Consider the following 23238-nt stretch of genomic DNA (forward strand, 5'->3'; position numbering starts at 1 on the left):
CCACCATGGATCAGCCACTGCTCAGGTAAGTACACAATCACAGTTCTAAACAAAACACAATGTTTTAATGATGACTTTAAAAGGTCAAGTACATGTACATGCAGGTCAAGAATTCTTGACCCACTAACTTCTATTTTCTCTTTTAATAGCCTTTTTGTTCCTATAAAAATTGTGACATGTTTGCCTTAAGAGCACTTACAATTGCCAGAGTATTAAATATCAATAATACTCATGGGCGTTACACAATTGCTTGAACCAGTACTAAAAAAGACAGTAAAAAATGTCAAAAAAAAAAAAAAAAAAAAAGTAAAATAGCTGTTTTATGATTGAGGGGATATTACATTTCAGCCAAAACGTTATTTCTAAGACGTGTTGTTGTTTTTCTCATGAATTTTTCAAGATCAAGTACATCTTAATTTATTTTTTTCTGTCTCTCTCCACAATCACACATCTAAAGACACAGACACAGCTGATTGTTCGTATTACTAATCCATCTAACAGATGGTCGCGAACGGGGCACATTGTAAATTGCCATGCTCGTATACAGCTCACACATTATCAATACATAAATCTGGAACCAAACCCACATACATACACATACACTCCTTTATCAAGGACACTAACAGGAAAAATCTGCTGCCAAACTGTAACATACAAACTGTTCTCTGTAAATACACACATTAGAAACATGTCAACATTCTATTTCGGCATACAGTTATATAATTTGTATTATAGGTTTACAGTCATGAATATACATGTATGTCTTAAAATGGGCAGGATGTAGCTCACTGGTAAGGCGCTTTCGCCTGATGCATGGTCGGTCTGGGATCGATCCTCGTTGGTGGGCTCAATGGGCTATTTCTCATTCCAGCCAGTGCACCATGACTGGTATATCAAAGGTCATGTTACGTACTATCCTCTTTGTGGGATGGTGCATTTAAAAGATCCCTTGCTACTAATGGAAAAATTTAGCAAGTTTCCTCTCAAAATAATACCTTACAAAGCTGTAAATATTTCATTCTCTGGCAAGACATGTTATTTGTTAGTGAAAAACAAGTTGGTGTAATGACTATACACCTTTCCACTGAGCTAGTGCACCACAACTGGCACATCAAAAGCCGTAGTATGTACTACCCTGTCTGTGGGATGGTGCATGTAAAAATCCCTTACTGCTAATCAAAAAGAGTAGCCTATGAAGTGGCAGCAGAGGGATTCCTCTCTCAATATATGTGTGGTCCTTAACCAGACACCATATAACTGTAAATAAAATGTGTTGAGTGCTTCGTTAAATAAAACATTTCCTTCCTTTCCACTGACCGGCCTCGGTGGCATCGTAGTAGGCCATCGGTCTACAGGCTGGTAGGTACTGGGTTCGGATCCCAGTCGAGGCATGGGATTTTTAATCCAGATACCGACTCCAAACCCTGAGTGAGTGCTCCGCAAGGCTCAATGGGTAGATGTAAACCACTTGCACCGACCAGTGATCCATAACTGGTTCAACAAAGGCCATGGTTTGTGCTATCCTGCCTGTGGGAAGCGCAAATAAAAGATCCCTTGCTGCTAATCGGAAGAGTAGCCCATATAGTGGCGACAGCAGGTTTCCTCTCAAAATCTGTGTGGTCCTTAACCATATGTCTGACGCCATATAACCGTAAATAAAATGTATTGAGTGCGTCGTTAAATAAAACATTTCTTTCTTTCTTTTCCTTTCCACTGAATTATTAAAACTCACTCTGTGTAGAAGCCAGTACTGAGATGTGAACCCAGAACCTATCAGATGTAAGGCCTATTGGATCGCTACTACGTTAGCAACACGGGTTTGTCTAACTGAAGGAAGATCTGATTTATATAGCACTATGTCTGTATATCTGTTTATAACATCAGTTATTTCTTATCAAATACAAATAGTCTACAATGCACTGAGTTTTATTAGCAACAAATGATCTACAAAGTACAGAATTTCCATATGAAAGGACTTCAGAAAAAAGAAAGTTTGTTTTGCTTAACGACACCACTAGAGCACACTGATTCATTAATCATCGGCTATTGGATGTCAAACATTTGGTAATTATGACTTGCAGTCATCAGATGAAACCTGCTATATTTTTCTATTAGCAGCAAGGGATCTTTTATATGCATTTTCCCACAGACAGGAAAGCATATACCATGCCTTTGACTAGTTGTGGTGCACTGGTTTGAATGAGAAAATACCCAATCAGTTGATTGGATCCACCGAGATTATGCTATTTGTGTTGATGTTATGAGGTAACATCCCATATAACTAAAACCAATTATTTTATAAGCAGATGCAAAAGATCTGCACAGCCTGGGGAGCCACAAACATTTTTGATATACACATCAATGATGTACTTACTGTTACAGCAACCAGAGCCCTCAAAAGTACACGGTCTCCGGCGGCAAATCGCCGCCTGAAGCAGCTTTTGCCGCCGCCTATTTAATGGATGGTGACTGATTTGCGCTAACAGAGGCCATGAGAATGCATCTCAGAGGTTCGATTTTTCAAATATTTCTAGGTGAGGGCCCCCAGACCCCCCGCTTTGCCCCATGCTATCATCACTGTTGTAGCCTGCTATTTCTTAAACTATTGAGGGCGCTGAGCAACTATACTGAATAACATTAAAAATATTACATTTACACAGATTAGACTATACTTTAAACAAATAATTAGTTGTGTACAAATGAACTAACAAATCAGGTCACTAATAACAGAAAATAATTTTTCCACTGAGAAAACATCACTCGCTCAATGGTAAAATATATCTGTGCCATGTTATTGGGCATGCAGGTATTAAATATGACAGAATTACAAACTGGCAAACTTACAAATTAATAGCATAATATAAAGAAAGTGTGTACTTATTCATATTTATTGCCAATGTTAACATATTTAACACTGGAAATAAAGACAAGTAAATACTAATTTTGTTAGTACTCGCGTCCAATATTTTGGACTCATGGAGGCCCTAGTTGTAGGATCAGTACTTTAGGTTAATCTCTTTTGAATTTTTTTTTCATATACAAACCAGTGCCTCATGAATGGAAGAAGAAAAAGGTTTATTTAACGACACACTCAACACATTTTATTTATGGTTATATGGCGTCCAACATATGGTTAAGGACCACAAAGATATTGAGAGAGGAAACCCACTGTCGCCACTTCATGGGCTACTCTTTTCGATTAGCAGCAAGAGATCTTTTATATGCACCATCCCACAGACAGGATAACACATACAACGGCCTTTGATATATCAGTCGTAATGCACTGGCTAGAGCAAGAAATAGCCCAATGGGCCCACCGACAAGGATCGATCCTCATGACTGGTGTATGTTTGATGACGCCACTAGAGGGTATTGCTTTATTAATCATCAGCTAGTGGATGTCAGACACTTGGTAATTTTGACATATAGATTTAGAAAGGAAACCCAAATTTTTCCATTAGTACCAAGGGATCTTTTATATGCACCATTCCACATGCAGACAGCATAGCACATACCACAGCCTCGTAGTGCACTGGTTGAAATGAGAAATAGCCCATTGGTCCCACCGAAGGTGTGAAGATTGTTTATTTACTGCACCTTATCACTGTTGTTAAAATATCCTTTTTATATAATAGTAAACATTTACTGTGGCCACTTAATACAGGTATTTTACCGATTTGGGATCCGATTTAGGTGGCCGCTAGCCACATTAGACAGATGACCACTTATTACAGGTGCAGTTACATTAAAAAAAAATTGGATGGGAAAAAAGTGGCTGCTTATGGCAGGTGACCGCTGATAACAGGTGGATGCTAGGACATGTTTCACTGTATGTCTGTTTTCCGACGCCATATAACCGTAACTAAAATGTGTTGAGTGCGTTGTTAAATAAAACATTTCCATTTCCTGTACGTCTGTTTCATTGGGTATATATATTTCTTATGACACATGAACCAACTACAGAATCATGTACAGGGATAAAGTAAATGTCGTAAGTTACAAACCGATGTTCCGTTTTTCCTCCACTGCACCGAAGGTAATGGTATTCCAAATGCCTGACATTTTAGATGCATTTTGTGACCATACTCTGTCTGACGCTCCTGACTAAACCAGTCATAGATGGTAGCTTTGGCTGAAAACAATAACAGATTTTATGTTCATGTATTTACATGTATATTAAAAAAGAAACTGAAATCTAGAACATGAAATTCTTAAAATTGGAATTGCAGTCACTGCAGGTAGACGTTTTTAAATCCTACTAAGTATAACTACCAAATGACAGATAAAATCCTGAAAAAAAGATATAGTATGTATTTATGTTTTATTATTAAGCCTTTTATAATTGAATGTACATGCAGTTGAGACAGATGAAGGACATTCCTGTTTTGTTCCTCCTATAGGCCCATACTTATAAAACTTCAGAGACAAGACTGAAATGTCTAATGATGTCACATGCATGCAATGTATACGGCATTGTCATGACGTTAAAATCTCTCAGAATCATAAGTTTACAAGCACAGCTCCTGTAGGAAACATTAATGTATGTTATATCTGTGTAGCGATCACTACTGTAGCTGATAAAGCTCTTCCTGGTTCTCTTGTTTATAAAACTTCAACGTCAAGATTCAATTTTAGCAAAGCCTCCGTGGCCAGACTATATGATATTTGCAGGGGCATAGCCAATTTTTTTTTAGCATTATGCACGCTGCTTTATTGGGGAAACATAATTACTAAAAAAGGGAAGAGGATATTTTATAGAACAATTATAGACAGCCTCGACCTATTCCCAGATTTGTTTTAAATTATGTACGTGCGTACTGTGCATAATGGGTGCTACATCTTTGATTTGTATGGGTGAGACTTCATTAAAGCCTTCAGTCTGCACTAAAGTTTTATAGGCTTGGAGCTAAAACCCAAATAATCATGAAAATATTGTGATATAAAATTAACCATGGTAGGAACACAGGGCTGACATTGTAAACTGTGTTAAAGGTACCGGTAGGTAAAATGTGTTCTCCACTTTGTTGTTGTTTGTTTTGTTGTTGTTTGTTTTGTTGTTGTTGTTTGTTTTTTTTTTTTTGGGGGGGGGGGGAGTAATGAGGGGGAGGTTGGTGGTACCAAATAATGTTTTGTCCCTTAACATAATTTATTATTTTATATATGTAACCAGGTGTTAAATTATTAATTTCAAAGATTTCAATTAAATATTAATTATAATATATTACCGTAAGTATTTAAAAAAATTAATTTGTAGGAGTCGATCTTTAAAAATAAAATAGTTAAAGAAAGGTGTGTTGTCTATTTCGTCTTTTGTGTTAGCAGTGGTCATTGTTTAGTGTGTTGGGTTTGTTAGTAGTTGTAAATTCACGTGCGACGATGACAGTTCACGCAAGACTGATAACTCGACACCGAGACATGCACTGCATGCTTTTCGACTACGCCCTTTATAACTAGATGTTTCCTAATTGTCAGATTACGATCAGCTTTCATCAGAAGCAGACAGTCAATACTATTTTATCAAATTATTCTGCAGAGAATAAGTGGTTGATTATTATATATATATTTTTAAACACTGCTGCATTTCAAGTGTCTGATCAAATAGACATTGTGGATGTCTGGTAAGATATATTTATTTGTAATAGTATTTTATATTGATATTCGGACATAGTGATGTAATAATTTTATCTTAATTGAGAGTTTATATTATACATGTGCGCGGAAGTGTGAAAGTTAATGTGTGATTGTAAGGAATGTTTGTATTATATTTTATAGGTTTTTCCAATTGGCCTACAATAAAACATTGGAACCACAAGAAGTGTTGTCTTTACTTCTGCCCCGGGTTACAAAAATATTTATAAATATTTGATGTGTAAGCAAGTACAGTGAACTCTGTCCAAACTGGCATTTGTCTAAACCTGATTTTTTTTATGACAGTTTTCAAGTCCTGGGGCCTAATTCACTAAACTCTCGCAACTTTGCGATCTCGCAGTGCAGTGCTAAAAGACTTTACAAAGAGGATACTTTGTTGTCTAGCAGAGCCTAAGAGACCTTTGTGAATTAGGCCCCTGTCCAGCTACAATTAATTTATTATGAATAGAACTCTGCCTACACCAAATATGGTCTATTCTGGATTTCGGATGCAAATTCAAGAACAAAAGAACAGTTTATGTAGTAATTAGCTGTGTCTACACCAGCAGGTGATCATACCTCTACTGTCTGCCTGTGGTCACCCTGTAAACAATGACAGCAGTTCCCCAGTAATTAGGATACCAAATTGTTATGAAATAATCGCGCTTCTTTGAAGGCAGACTGGTCTCGGTGGCGTCGTGGCAGGCTATCGGTCTACAGGCTGGTAGGTACTGGGTTCGGATCCCAGTCGAGGCATGGAATTTTTAATCCAGATACCGACTCCAAACCCTGAGTGAGTGCTCCACAAGGCTCAATGGGTAGGTGTAAACCACTTGCACCGACCAGTGATCCATAACTGGTTCAACAAAGGCCATGGTTTGTGCTATCCTGCCTGTAGGAAGCACAAATAAAAGATCCCTTGCTGCCTGTCATAAAAGAGTAGCCTATGTGGTGACAGCGGGTTTCCTCTAAAAAAAAATCTGTGTGGTCCTTAACCATATGTCTGACGCCATATAACCGTAAATAAAATGTGTTGAGTGTGTCGTTAAATAAAACACTTCTTTCGTTTTTTTCTTTGAAGGCAATGGACCGCACCTGCTATAATCAATCTGATTATTAATAGTATGTGTTCATACCTAACTGCATTCTACTGTGTGTTTTGTCAAAACTATATAGTACATGATCACCTGCATAAATATGACACTTCTGTATTACACTGTCTTACAGACATCAGAATAAGCATTGTGTCTGGTAACCCATTTACAGGTTACCACAAAATATAGCCTGGTAACCTATAGGTTACCACAAAATATAGCCTGGTAACCTATAGGTTACCACAACTATATGAAAGTTAGAATTGAATTCCTGTTACTACTACTTTTAACGTCCTTGCATGTGTGCCAGATGATTATACATGTTGAAATTCTTGTCGAGAACGAAACACGTACCGTTCTCGACTTTACTTACACTGGTAACCTCCCAGTAACCTGAACGACTGTTCTCGACTTATTTCGATGCCTGGTCTTACTGAATTTGCAATGGCAGAGCAACAAAAAAAATGGCAACGTATTGAACTCTCCTTAGAACATAAAGTGAAATTAATCGTGGAATTTTCATCAAATCCTTTGTGTATAAACAGAAAGATTTAGCTTTGAAATTCAAGATCAGAAGACAGACAGTATTAGATATACTAAAACATAGTGACCATTACTGGCAATTGTACGAGGACAATATTTTGGTAGAGAGAAAATGCATAGCCAACAACAAGTTTGAAAAATTTAATGGATTGCTACACCAGTGGTTTCAGCAGGCAAATCCAAAACACTGCCCATATCCTTCCTGCAAGAACCGTAACTCTGGACAAAATCTGTCTATACCAACACTATGTCTAAACCAGCATTATTTCATCGGCCCCAGGTGAATCCGGAAATTCAGAAAGAAAACATTTTAAAATATACACCCACCACTTCATTTTTATTTTTTAAACAACAGTTAGAACAAATCCTCTTCATACGTGTAGAAGATTTTTTGCAATGACTTATTGTCTTCAAATATTTTATCTCCCAACATCATAACAATAAGAAACTAAGTCATTTAATCTTGTAACAAATGAATTTCCTTAACACAGCGATAGCATTAATTTCTAATAAAAACTTCAAAAGTGGAATTTTTTCTTTTCAAATTGTGTGCACACGCTCCAAAACACAATTGAGTCACAGAATACGTCATTATACATGAATACATGCAGGTCATTTGTTCCAAAAAGCGGACTACGATTGTTCAAGTTGTAATACTAGCATAACGAGAATTCCTTCTCACATGCTGCAAGGCCTTAAATCAATCAGGAATTTACTATCAGTTTCATGAAAGCCATGATCCGGCAAGTGATAAAAAGCCAACATGTCTATATCAAGCCCATGACCTAAATACCTATCATTGTGACGAGCCAGTTGTGCATACAATCCACCTCAACCTGTAGATATGGGTGTTTGTATACCCATGCTCGCTACAACAAGAACAAGATACCTCGGGGTATGTGTGTGGTACACGTCTGTTTACACACCAACACTATACGCTCGTGTAGAACATGAATTGTAAGCACTCTGTTTAAAAATGAATCTGTGATGGCAAACCCTTTTTCTTTTCAGCATGAATAATGCCATTAAAAGTGTCTTTTCAAAGTCTGTACCTAACAGGAAATAAATTACTAGTGAAAAAAAAAGAGTTTAATGACAGGTAATTATATCAAAATAAGATGGCCTGCAACTGGTATATTTCACCGGTAATCTAACAATATTAACCATGCTCTGATTTCATCAGATTAATTACACTGTTATGGCCTCCCTTGAATAAACAGTCTCCTACATTGAGACATTATTTATACCAGGAAAGGAGATGTTTTATTTAACGACGCACTCAACACATTTTATTTACGGTTATATGGCGTCGGACTTATGGTTAAGGACCACACAGAAATGGAGAGAGGAAACCTGCTGCCGCCACTACATGCACTTTTATATGCACCATCCCACAGACAGGATAGCACATACCACGGCCTTTGGTATACCAGTCTTGATGCACTGGCTGGAATGAGAAATAGCCCAATGGGCCCACCGACGGGGATCGATCCCACACTGAATGCTCACCTGGTGGGAGCTTTACCACTAGGCTACGTCTCGCCCCTTATTTATACCAGGGGACAATATTTCAAAATCTTAGGCAACAGGAAGTCAGTTCACGTGAGTTTTACTTAGGTAACCGATTATTTGGTTACATGAATATAGTTCAAGTAACCGATGAGTTGGGCCTACCTAATCCTAAAACACATGAACTATGGTTCTGTGCTACATTGATGATTCAAATGTATTTAAAAACAAACAGATTTTCATTTTCATAAATCATTACTGGTATATAGCACTTTTTAGAATGTAATTGTTCACCATGTAACAGATTGGCTATTCTTGTAATGTTAAAGTTGCATAGCCGACACGCAAACAGAACAATGGTTCTCGTGAAATATTGTGCCCTGGAATACCCTGTTTTAAACTATCACCCAGGGGCGTGAGAATAACTGTACTGTACCCCTGTACTCCCATCAAATCAGTCTATAAAGGGCTGCAAAACATGACTCATTGGAACAAACAATGTTCCCCTCTAACAGCTTACAATATAACACCAATTAGTTTGAGGTGTGTACTTTTCCCCTTCAACATTTTGAAAAGTGATTTTTCACTTTCCTGGGGTTTTTAAAAATAAAAGTCTGCCATTGACACTGAGCTTACAATATTTGTATGTGGATAAACTTCAGCATGTTTTATAATCAGTGGTGTCTGAACATTTGTTATTTATGAAATTTTTCAAGAGAAGAAACCCAGTCATCCCATAGGATTTTCCTTTCAGTTTGTATAATATAGCAATGACTTTTTATATGCACAGATAGGACAGCATCACAGTATTCTTTCATATGCACAAATAAGACAAGGACAAGAAATAACTCAACATGCACATTCAGAACAAGGAGGAAGGAAATTTCATGTACGGTTATATTGCATCGGACATATGGTTAAAGACCTGAGAGAGGAAACCTTACGGTTATATTGTGTCAGACATATGGTTAAAGACCTGAGAGAGGAAACCTTACGGTTATATTGTGTCAGACATATGGTTAAAGACCACACAGATATTGAGAGAGGAAACCTTACGGTTATATTGTGTCAGACATATGGTTAAAGACCACACAGATATTGAGAGAGGAAACCTTACGGTTATATTGTGTCAGACATATGGTTAAAGACCACACAGATACTGAGAGACGAAACCTTACGGTTATATTGCATCGGACATATGGTTAAAGACCACACAGATATTGAGAGAGGAAACCTTACGGTTATATTGTGTCAGACATACATGTATGGTTAAAGATCACACAGATATTGAGAGAGGAAACCTTACGGTTATATTGCGTCAGACATATGGTTAAAGATCACACAGATATTGAGAGAGGAAACCTTACGGTTATATTGTGTCAGACATATGGTTAAAGACCACACAGATATTGAGAGAGGAAACCTGCTGTCGCCACTTCATGGGCTACTCTTTTCGATTAGTAGCAAGGGATCTTTTATATGCCACAGATAGGATAGTACATACTACTGTCTTTTTTCAGTTACACCAGTTGTGGAGCACTGGCTGGAATGAGAAACAGCCCAATGTGTGCGCTGACGGGAATCGATCCTAGAAAGAGCGTTGTACCACTGAACTACATCCTGCCCCTGTTCAGAACAAGTTTTGCAGAGCATGCATCTCTTGGGTGTAGGATTCTGACATGTTTTTTCGCCCAAGATGACATAGGACAGCATTACAATGATCTCAATGTTTTTGGTGCACCGTGATTGATTGACATCCATAGGTAAAACTATAAACCATGTTTCATTAACCTAGGACTAATAGTTTGTGAGAAATTGACCTAAAGCCGAAACTTTAATGCAAAAGTTGATGCTGCCACTACCATCTCCACCATCCGAAATGTATTACCTACATCTCTCCTTTTTACTTCATAAAAGCAAAAAAAAGCTTTGTTTTGTGTAAAGAGATCACCAGAGCACATTGATTTATTAATCATCTGCTATTGAATGTCAAACATTTGGTAATTTTGCTATATAGCCTCAGAGAGGAAACCTGCTACATTTTTCCATTAGTAGCAAGGGATCTTATATATGCACCATCTGAAAGACAGGATAGCACATACCACAGCTTTTGATATACCAGTCATGGTGCACTGGCTCAAGACAATAACAAATAATTTGAAAAGACTAGGCAAATTTGAATATTATACAGCAAAGGTCAAACTATTTGTAATTATATCAGCAAAGAAAATTTAGAAAGGCATATATTCTCTATTATCCTACTATTTTTAATGAAGACCTATTTCCTAACCTGAACTGTACAATTAGATTAAGCAGCTAACTACATATGTATACAAGTAGTAATCAACTGCAATGACACACAATAGTTGTTTGCATGGTGCAAAAACAGAACAGGTAGAAACAAGTGAGAATTCTGGAAGGTTATATAATACATGGCTAGCTTTGGGTGAGCAAAATAATTCGCCAAATTATCTTTAAATATGCAAAATCCACTGTTATTTTTCAACAAAATCCACTGTTATTTTTCAACAAAATCCACTGTTATTTTTCAACAGAATACCAATTATTACATGAAATGTTTTTGCCAAATAAAAATAAAATTTGCCAATTGTTCTTGAAATTCGCAATTGGCAGATTTGGCGAGTGGCTGAGCTATCCCTGTATAATGTGACATTAGCAGTCTGAACATATGATGTACAGACTCTGGAGAAGCTAACCACCAATGAAAGAAAGAAAGAAATGTTTTATTTAATGACGCACTCAACACATTTTATTTACAGTTACTGTATATGGCGTCAGACATATGGTTACGGACCAACAAAGATTTTGAGAGGAAACCCGCTGTCGCCACTACATGGGCTACTCTTCCGATTAGCAGCAAGGGATCTTTTATTTGCGCTTCCCACAGACAGGTAGCACAAACCATGGCCTTTGTTGAACCAGTTATGGATCACTGGTCAGTGCAAGTGGTTTACACCTACCCATTGAGCCTTGCGGAGCACTCACTCAGGGTTTGGAGTCGGTAGCTGGATTAAAAATCCCATGCCTCGACTGAGATCCGAACCCAGTACCTACCAGCCTGTAGACCGATGGCCTGCCACGACACCACCGAGGCCAGTTCTAACCACCAATGAAGACATATTGTCCCATAAAAGTCCAGGGCCCCATGCATGCTACCTGGATGATACAATTCAGATCATTTCTGACAATAAACAGCAGTCACGGCTCATTGCCCACAACACTAGGGCTCACTGACAATGGGCCAAGAATGTCTGGTTCCTACTGGCAGGAGATCACACTGTCTAGCAGGGTAGAAATCATTTGACCTCATAAAAGTTAAATCTGTTGTTGTGCTAGTTCATTTCCCACCACCACTGTGGTCTGGCTGGCACTCACAACAAGCCAGTAAAGGGAAAGAACTCCTGAAGGAAAGACATGACTAATTAAGTTATCATTCAAAGCTATGTACGTGTTTGAAGAACAATTCGAAACTATATAAAATTACACCATAAAAAATGTTCTGTCTTCAAAAAGAACAAGCCTCAGTGGCATAGCTAAAGTTAAAGTTAAAGTCTGTTTTGTTCAACGACATCACTAGAAAACACTGATTTATTAATCATCAGCTATTGGATGTCAAACATTTGGCAATTTTGACAGTCTTTGAAGAAATGTTTTATTTAACAACACACTCAACACATTTTATTTAAGGTTATATAGTGTCAGACATATGGTTAAGAACCACACAGATATTGAGAGAGGAAACCCGCTGTCACCACTTCATGGGCTACTCTTTTCAATTAGCAGCAAGGGATCTTTTATATGCACCATTCTACAGACATGATAACACATACCACGGCCTTTGATATACCAGTCATGGTGCACTGGCTGGAATGAGAAATAGCTCAATGGACCCACTAATGGGGATCGATCCTAGATAAGACTGTGTATCAGGCAAGGGCTTCACCACTGAGCTACGTCTTGCCTCCTAGCTATAGGTTAATTAAGTCATCAGCCTTAAGCCTGGTAGTTACTGGGTTCACATCTCAGTACTGACTCTCACCTAGAGTACATGTAAATTCCAATGACTAAATATCAACTGTTAAGCTCTGTCCAGGACAAACAGACATGATAGAAGGAAGGAATGCTTTATTTAATGGCACACTCAACACATTTTATTTACAGTTATATTGCATCAGACATATGGTTAAGGACCACACAGATATTGAGTGAGAAAACTCACTGTCGCCAATTCATGGGCTACTCTTTTTGATTAGCAGCAAGAGATCTTTTATATGCACCATCCCAGTTGATATACCAGTCGTGTTGCACTGGCTGGAATGAGAAATATCCCAATGGCCCACCGACGGGGATCAGCCGTGATAGCTGATTTATTAAAAAGGTTCAGTCCTGTACATGTACATGAATTGCACAAGTTGTATGTTTGATGAAAATTATGGAAAAATCTCTCTGTTTTTTCAAGAAATTATTTAGTGATCATTCATAATGATTATTTACTGGCCTCGGTGGCATTGTGGTTAGGCCATCGGTCTACAGGCTGGTAGGTACTGGGTTCGGATCCCAGTCAAGGTATGGGATTTTTAATCCAGATACCGACTCCAAACACTGAGTGAGTGCTCCGCAAGGCTCAATGGGTAGGTGTAAACCACTTGCACCGACCAGTGATCCATAACTGGTTCAACAAAGGCCATGGTTTGTGCTATCTTGCCTGTGGGAAGTGCAAATAAAAGATCCCTTGCTGCCTGTCGTAAAAGAGTAGCCTATGAGGTGACAGCAGGTTTCCTCTAAAAAAGTGTCAGAATGACCATATGTTTGACGTCCAATAGCCGATGATAAGATAAAACATCAATGTGCTCTAGTGGCGTTGTTAAATAAAACAAACTTTACTTTACTTTAATGATTATTACTGTTTGCACAATTATCATGTCTCATCAACATACGATGAGACATACATTTTAACCTTTTACAAACCCTCATTGGGCTATTTCTCGTTCCAGCCAGTGCTCGACAACTGGTGTAACAAAGGCAGTGGTATGTACTATCCTGTCTGTGGGATGGTGCATATAAAAGATCCCTTGCTGCTAATCGAAAAGAGTAGCCCATGATGTGGTGACAGTGGGTTTCCTCTCTCTATATCTGTGTGGTCCTTAACCATATTTCTTGCCCACTGGACAGAGTTATCCAGCTTTTGCATGGTGCAAAAAAAATCTGTCTGACCCGTGGGCTAGATAAATTTGTCTGACCCGAGGGCTAGACGATTTCTACATATGCGTGACATCATAACTCATGTTTTATGAAGATTGACGTCATAACTCGTGGTTTTCAGAATTCTGTTTGCCATTTCAGGTTGTATCATTGTTTTAAAAATATTTAAACAAATTAATACTTCAACTTTATATTTATTGCTAAATTGTTGCATTTTTATGTCATTGCATAAGTTGGACTATATTTTTCAGAGTATGATTAAATGAGTTTCATTGTTTGTAGGTGAAATGTTTACAAATCAGTGATAGATTCTATTAATCTAATGCCATATAACTGTAAATAAAATGTGTTGAGTGCGTTGTTAAATAAAACATATCCTTTTATTTGGTGGCAGACCTGTATTTTGTGATAACTTGTACATAGGTTACCAGAGACTACATGTATACTTATTGCGCTGCCTGAATGGATGAATGAATAACAACACTGCAGCACACACACAAATGGCAGATGTAGATGTTTTATAGTTGGGATACTTATAATAGTCTTGTATCTCATAAGAGTGCATATACTCAAGTTTTTTTCTTCTAACAACTTTCTTTTCATTCTCCAAGTACAACATACATGTATAGCAACATCAAGTCAACACTTCTTTTGACTGCAGTACATATGTACCTGGGTTTTTACCCTTTCTTTTCTTTTCATTAACTTTACAGACCACCTAAAAACTGGGCTATGTCAACAAACGACCATCCCTACACAAGTGTATGTATCGGCATGTAGCAGTTACCATGTTTGTAAAATAATCCATACTAAAAATGTTATGAGCTGCTTCAAAAAACGATGCACTATTGAAAAAACAAATGATGAAATTAATCTGTAATGAATGCATAGAAAAGAATGCACGGAAAAGGGATGGTTGATATGTAACACCTGTGACACTTTCTACAAATTAAGACTATTAGGTGTCTAACCTGCCAGAGTGAGAGAATAAACCAACTACTGTCACAAGAGTGTAAGCTACTCAATTACAATTTAACATCAATGACATCTAATATATGCTCTTTCCCACATACAGATACTATAGCCTCTATTATACTAGCCAAGGAATGCTGGTTGGGATAGGAAAACCCAGAGGGTGTCAATTCTACGATCCACTGCATTGTAGATGACTGAGGTATACATATTACACCAATGTTACCACTAAGCAATAGATATCACACCAATGTTACCACTAAGCAATAGATATCACACCAGTGTTACCACTGAGCTATAGATATCACACCAGAGTTACCACTGAGCTATAGATATCACACCAGTGTTACCACTGAGCTATAGATATCACACCAGTGTTACCACTGAGCTATAGATATCACACCAGAGTTACCACTGAGCTATAGATATCACACCAGTGTTACCACTGAGCTATAGATATCACACCAGTGTTACCACTGAGCTATAGATATCACACCAGTGTTACCACTGAGCTACAGATATCACACCAGTGCTCCAACTGAGCTATAGATATCACACCAGTGTTACCACTGAGCTATAGATATCACACCAGTGTTACCACTGAGCTATAGATATCACACCAGTGTTACCACTGAGCTATAGATATCACACTACAACACAACAATGCAAATACCAAACTCTACAAATTTACATCAATTCCATCATCTAAACTGGAGGAACAATAACAGTAAAAATATTTCTCATACAATTACTGATTATGGATTTTTATAACCTATCATCACATTGGTGGAACCAAACCAATCAATTTTCCATTATAACCGATGATTGGAACATCACTAATTGTGAAGGTTAACTAGAACTCACCAAGGGTGAGATGTAGCCCAGTGGTACAGCGCTCGCTCGATGCACTGTCGGTGTGGGATCGATCCCCATCGGTGGTTCCCATAGGGCTATTTCTCATTCCAGCCAGTGCACAACGACTGGCATATCAAAGGCTGTGGTATGTACTACACTGTCTGTGTGATGGTGCATATAAAAGATCCCTTGCTGCTAATCGAAAAGAGTAGCTCATGAAGTGGCAACAGCGGGTTTCCTCTCTCAATATCTGTGTGGTCCTTAACCATATGTCTGACGCCATATAACCGTAAATACAATGTGTTGAGTGCATCATTAAATAAACCATTTCTTTCTAGAACTCACCATTAACAGTGAGGTAGACCTTCTCAGACAGGACAGAAGCATCGGCACCGTTGTCCGCTCTACACTGGTACTCCCCGCGATCAATGACGTAGACGTTGGAAATGCGCAGCGTGCCTGACTTATTGGAGATGTGGTAGTTCCGACCGTTCTTGTTCATCTGCTCCCCATTGTGGAACCAGTGGATGCGAGGCGGAGGGTGACCCTTGGCCTTGCATGGAAAGCTGAATCGATGGCCTTCCAGAACGGTCTCGTTACGAGGAGGTCGAGTTATTTTCAAATCTGAAACATAGTATATAAAATGTAAATATATTCATTAAATGTATGTACAAGTCCCAACATTGTTGGAAAAAAAATCTACATTTTTATAGCATTATATAACAAGAAAGAAATACAGAAAGAAAGACAGAAAAACAACAGAATACTGGACAAATCCTAGCTGGATTCCATCGAGACAAAACACCCAAACACATACCGGTCTTTAATATGGGATCCAGTTACATTTCAATGAAAGCACAAAGTAATATAAATGATTTTAAGATTTTTTGTTTAATGACACCACTAGAGCACACTGGTTTGTTACTCATTGACCATTGGATCTCAAACATTTGATAATTCTGACAGTCGTCGAGGAAACCTGCTACATTTTTCCATTACCAGCAAGGAATCTTTAACATTGCACTTTTCAACAGATAGGACATCACTTACCACAACCTTTGATATACCAGATGTGGGAAAATCAGATAAATGGAATAATCGATTATGGATTATCATAACTGATCATTGTATTGGTAGAGCCTAATCAATCAATTTTTTTATTATAATTGCATGATCATTGGAACATCATTAGTCATGATGAAAATAAAAAAATTGATATTTAGAAATATTACATGGATTTTGTAATGTTCCATTTCATATTAATTAGACGTAACTGTTGAAATGAAAATATTTATACATAATCTTGGAAAAACAAATTTTGTATTAATCATGGACATATCTTCTTTTCAAAGATACTACTAAACACATCTGGTAAAAAAAACACCCCACTAAATCAAATGGGAAATTCAGAACAACATTATTATGCCTGTTTTATACATTATTATAAACATCCATTTTATATATAACCTTGGATAAATTAAGTTTGTATTAATCATGCACACATCTTCTTATCAAAGATACTAAACACATATGGTAAAAACAAACCCCACTAAATCAAATGGGAAATTCAGAACAACACATGCCTGTTTTAGACATTATTATAAACATCCATGAATCAAAAGACTCTAAGACAAAGGCATGGACTGTGTCCTTTCAAATTATGCAGAACAGTTTCAGTTGAATTCAGATGACCAGTGCACTTGAACTTCCACCTGTAGTCCAATGTCCAGTGGCAGACCAAGATTGATGGGGCAATAAATATACCATAACGATGTTGCAGCAAGCTTGGGAACTGTGAGTTTCAACAAGACAAATTGCTGAGACATTGATATATACTGTCATTGGATCACAGGTCTGGAACCATCTGGGAACTGTGTTTCATTACAAGACAAGTTGCTGAGATGCTGATATCTACTGTCACTGAATCACAGATTTGAAACCATCTGGGATATGAGAGTTTCAAAAAGTTGCTGAGACACTGATATATACTTTTACTGGATCATAATTAAATTTCTGTTACATTCATTACAATATAAACATCATCCCATTGGTCCTCCAGCAGCAACTGAAAATAATCCTCAAACTTATTTGTGACCGGCTTCACTGATTCAAACAGTTTGTGGATGATTTTTTTTTTCTCATACCCCGATGAATGTAAAAGAAATAACAAACAATCCTTAAACCATCTGTTCAAAAACTTGATGGGACTATATATTGAGTTCGCACTCATTGTAAGATGTCTTTCCTGTCCTGGATGGAAGAACCGGCTGAGGCCGGTACTTGTGCCCAGGACAGGCATGCGCTACAACAGCTTGCTTTGAATGTGCACGTTAAACAATTTTCCATTCCATTCCATTGTAAGATGTTCCCGACTAACAGAACCTTACTGGTGACTAAAATTTACACATTAAATACATTTTCTTGTTTAGAATATTAGTATCTGCATATCCATTGTGTTTGTGGCCTTGTGCTAATGTCTGTAGCTATCATTGTTCATGTACAACATTATTGGACGGTAACATCTGGTTTGGGCTATATCAAACCTTGGTATGACAACACACAGCTTGTTAATGAATACAGATACTGATATTCTAAACAGAAAAATATCTTAAATATACAAATTTAGTCACCAGAAAGGATCTAAACTAGATTTTAAAATGTCACAATGGCAGCAAACTCATGACTGTCCCTTTAACTGAAGAACAGGATGATGTAGCCAGGTCAATGGTGTATGGGTGGTGGGGGAAGAGGATCAACATACCTGCACACATACTAACTTCTACTACAGTTATATCATTATCTTGTGTTCATTTAAGGATTGTCTGTTATTTCTTTTACATTCATCGGGGTATGAACAAAAAAAGTCATCTGTAAACTATGTGAATCAGCGAAGCCATTCTCACATAAGTTTGCAGATGATTTTTTTTTTATTCATACCTAGATGAACGTAAAAGAAATAACAGCAATATTTATAATTAAATTTGAATGATACTTGCTAATAATAACAATAAAACTTAATACTTTATTTTACCAGCCTCGGTGGTGCAGTGGTTAAGCCATCAGTCTCCAAGCTGGTAGGTACTGGGTTCGGATCCCGGTCGAGGCATGGGATTTTTAATCCAGATACTGACTCCAAACCCCGAGTGAGTGCTCCACAAGGCTCAATGGGTAGGTGTAAACCACTTGCACCGACCAGTGATCCATAACTGGTTCAACAAAGGCCATGGTTTGTGCTATCCTGCCTGTGGGAAGCGCAAATAAAAGATCCCTTGCTGCCTATCATAAAAGAGTAGCCTATGTGGCGACAGCGGGTTTCCTCTAAAAAAAAAACAAGTGTCAGAATGACCATATGTTTGACGTCCAATAGCAGATGATAAGATAACAAAAATCAACGTGTCATCAGATACAACGTTCCCTGACGACGTCATTTTTACATTCATTGAGAAACTAACAAACTCCTGTTGCTATGTCTGGACCAATGGGATGACGTTATATGTTGTACTGAATGTAACGGAAATTTATTTATTAGTAGTTGACACCAGTTATTTTAGATTCCATCAGCACCATGTACGGTACTTTTCATTACATCAGTTATACGCCTCAAGGCACTCAGTATATATACTCTTCAAAAAAAGTATGGGAACTCTAATAAGAATTTACAATTGCCAAAATTGTAATGTATATTAGCTGTGGGGAATGGTTATATGATAATAGTGAATTAAGTGGGCAAACATTAAAACTGGTAATTACAGTAGGTTTTATGACCACCAAAGACCTCAAAGGACGATTGGGGTCAGAAGTGAAATTTGAAAGTTGATGTTTTATCAGTAAATCGTAAATTCAAACAATAAAAATGACTAAAAACAAAGCAATAACAACTGTATGATCAACAGAATGAAAAAGATTGATAGAATAATGTTCCACAGTGATTAATGGACCCTCCTGGAAATTGTCAAAATCAAGAATGACACCCCATGCACGTGTACGGGGCAACTGCGTGATGCATGTGCAAACTATGGAATGTGTTTCGGTGTGTTAATAAACAGACTTAACGTTCTTTACTAGGATGTCTGTGGTCAAAATGTCTGTTTGGTCGAAGTATCATTTATATAGTCCATTTTCAAAATAATAATGGAATAATAATAATAATAATAATAAGAATAATGATAATAATAATAATTGAACTTATGAAGTTGATATTAACATTAATATTTCAGGTTCCCCTATTTTTTTTACGATTATATATATAGAGGATTTGTCACGAGTATTGTTTGATATTTTACATATTAGAAAAACATATTAGAAAACAGGAGTAGCAAATTCTATTTATCCTATAACACTTCTGAAATAATATTTTAATTTTTTTTTTTTTTAGTAAATCACAGTACTAAAGTCGCCGCCATCGATAATATGACATCATCATGATTAGCACAGATTAATTTGACGTCACGCATTTTAAACAAATCTTTGAAAACGTTACGCTCAGGTACACAGGTCTTGTTGGCTTGTAAATAAATGACCCATCCACAGCAACACATTACCTAGAGACCTTGCAAATTTGCATACCATTATTAACAGGGTTAATAAAGTAAATTATTACATGGGTTTATGACATGGATATCATGGGTAAGTTATAGGATAAATAGCCATCTACCTTTCTCAAAAAGCTATTCATAATTCTTACTGTACATAAAAGAAATACTGGGTAAACAATTACTCTATATATTGTATAGAATTTTCACCATTTGTCATAATTTTATTTCTGAAAGTAAAAGATTGCCAATTTGGAAATCCCAACCACATGGGTGTGTGTGTGTGTGTGTGTGTGTGTCATACTGCTGTCCGCCCCCACCAATCACAACCCTCTATATATGCCAGTGAGAAGAATTATTGAGTAATTTAGTGCCTGCTGTCTGGGGATGGATTTTAACAGATGGCTGCATGGCTTGTACTGGCCACCTGGGAATAGCAATAGGAAAAGCAATTCATTTAGGAACGTATGTAATTGGGTTCAGTTTAACTGTTTATACACAATCTAATCCACATGAGTGGCTGAACATCAATCAAGGCAATGAGTTTTTCAGAGACTGACGTATCCCTATTAACAACCACATGAAAAACACTAACAGCAGGATGTACACACACTTTAGTAGTACATCGGTTGTGTTAGGATCAGCAGGTTGTTATAAGGGACACACTAGATTATTTCCCATTCCAACCAGCTGGAAGAAGTATATCCTAGAAGTATTATTTATATGGTCCATTTTCAAAATAATAATGGAATAATAATAATAATAATAATAATAATGGAACTTATCAATTGGCACATAACTTACTATATATTAAATAATATGCTAAAAACTCATATAAAAACATTATAAAGTTTGATACCCATGCTGACTCACAATTCTTTTTTTTTTAACAAAATATTTGTATTTAAATATTTTTTTTAATTCTTAACAAATTGCCATTAAATTATACAGTTCAAAACTCATTTTTACTAATGAGGTGAAGACAAAATGCTAGAATAGCCAAGGTATGCAGCTTTACATATTACTGAAGTAATGCAGTAGTTAATAATGCAGGTAATGCAGTATAAATGCTAATAATGCAGTATACAAAGAGACTAAAGATAGAACTGCACATGCTTTATGATGGTTGTTCTATCAGTTGTTTTCATAGCTGTACTGAACAAATTATCCTATACAATTTGATAGTAAATTTGTAAAGATACTTTTTCATTTACGCTGAATATATATATAAAAAAAATATATATATATTTGAGTTGGTATCCATGGGTTTAAAACTTAATAATATGTTTTGATACAAATTTTAACAAAAGTTATTCATTGTTGAGTTACATGCCAATTCATCGGTTCCCTTTTGACACAATGGGACTATAATTAAAGGCACTTGTATCCTCTCCTGGGCAAAGTAAACACAATATCTCTTCCTCGTTACTGGTAAAGAAAATGACACATGTATGTCACCTGTTAAACTTTATTCTGTGCAAGTGTTTGTTCCACCCATCCATTCTGTTCCCATCCTTCTACATGTACCTCAATACCCATCTTTTCAACCTATCATCCAGCCACATATCCATTCTGTTCCCATCCTTCTACATGTACCTCAATACCCATCTTTTCTAACTATCATCCAGCCACATATCCATTCTGTTCCCATCCTTCTACATGTACCTCAATACCCATCTTTTCTAACTATCATCCAGCCACATATCCATTCTGTTCCCATCCTTCTACATGTACCTCAATACCCATCTTTTCAACCTATCATCCAGCCACATATCCATTCTGTTCCCATCCTTCTACATGTACCTCAATACCCATCTTTTCAACCTATCATCCAGCCACATATCCATTCTGTTCCCATCTTTCTACATGTACCTCAATACCCATCTTTTCCAACTATCATCCAGCCACATATCCATTCTGTTCCCATCTTTCTACATGTACCTCAATACCCATCTTTTCAACTATCATCCAGCCACATATCCATTCTGTTCCCATCCTTCTACATGTACCTCAATACCCATCTTTTCTAACTATCATCCAGCCACATATCCATTCTGTTCCCATCCTTCTACATGTACCTCAATACCCATCTTTTCCAACTATCATCCAGCCACATATCCATTCTGTTCCCATCCTTCTACATGTACCTCAATACCCATCTTTTCTAACTATCATCCAGCCACATATCCATTCTGTTCCCATCCTTCTACATGTACCTCAATACCCATCTTTTCAACCTATCATCCAGCCACATATCCATTCTGTTCCCATCCTTCTACATGTACCTCAATACCCATCTTTTCAACCTATCATCCAGCCACATATCCATTCTGTTCCCATCCTTCTACATGTACCTCAATACCCATCTTTTCAACCTATCATCCAGCCACATATCCATTCTGTTCCCATCCTTCTACATGTACCTCAATACCCATCTTTTCTAACTATCATCCAGCCACATATCCAGTCTGTTCCCATCCTTCTACATGTACCTCAATACCCATCTTTTCAACCTATCATCCAGCCACATATCCATTCTGTTCCCATCCTTCTACATGTACCTCAATACCCATCTTTTCAACCTATCATCCAGCCACATATCCATTCTGTTCCCATCCTTCTACATGTACCTCAATACCCATCTTTTCCAACTATCATCCAGCCACATATCCATTCTGTTCCCATCCTTCTACATGTACCTCAATACCCATCTTTTCAACCTATCATCCAGCCACATATCCATTCTGTTTCCATCCTTCTACATGTACCTCAATACCCATCTTTTCAACCTATCATCCAGCCATATATCCATTCTGTTCCCATCCTTCTACATGTACCTCAATACCCATCTTTTCAACCTATCATCCAGCCACATATCCATT

At 37.2% G+C, this 23238-nt stretch overlaps 1 protein-coding gene across 1 annotated transcript in view; it reads right to left on the reverse strand.

Moving 5' to 3' along the window:
* The window catches only part of LOC121375660 (tyrosine-protein kinase transmembrane receptor Ror2-like), a 122525-nt gene that overhangs the window by 53779 nt on the left and 45508 nt on the right, over positions 1 to 23238 (reverse strand). Inside the window, exons 2-3 of the mRNA XM_041503222.1 lie at positions 16170 to 16448; positions 4005 to 4132 (exon numbers count right to left, since the gene is read on the reverse strand). Of these exons, the coding sequence (XP_041359156.1) occupies positions 4005 to 4132; positions 16170 to 16448 (407 nt within the window). The remainder of the gene's footprint in view (positions 1 to 4004; positions 4133 to 16169; positions 16449 to 23238) is intronic.

The sequence above is a fragment of the Gigantopelta aegis genome, chromosome 6, assembly GCF_016097555.1.
Source record: "Gigantopelta aegis isolate Gae_Host chromosome 6, Gae_host_genome, whole genome shotgun sequence".
In the NCBI taxonomy this organism is placed as follows: domain Eukaryota; kingdom Metazoa; phylum Mollusca; class Gastropoda; order Neomphalida; family Peltospiridae; genus Gigantopelta; species Gigantopelta aegis.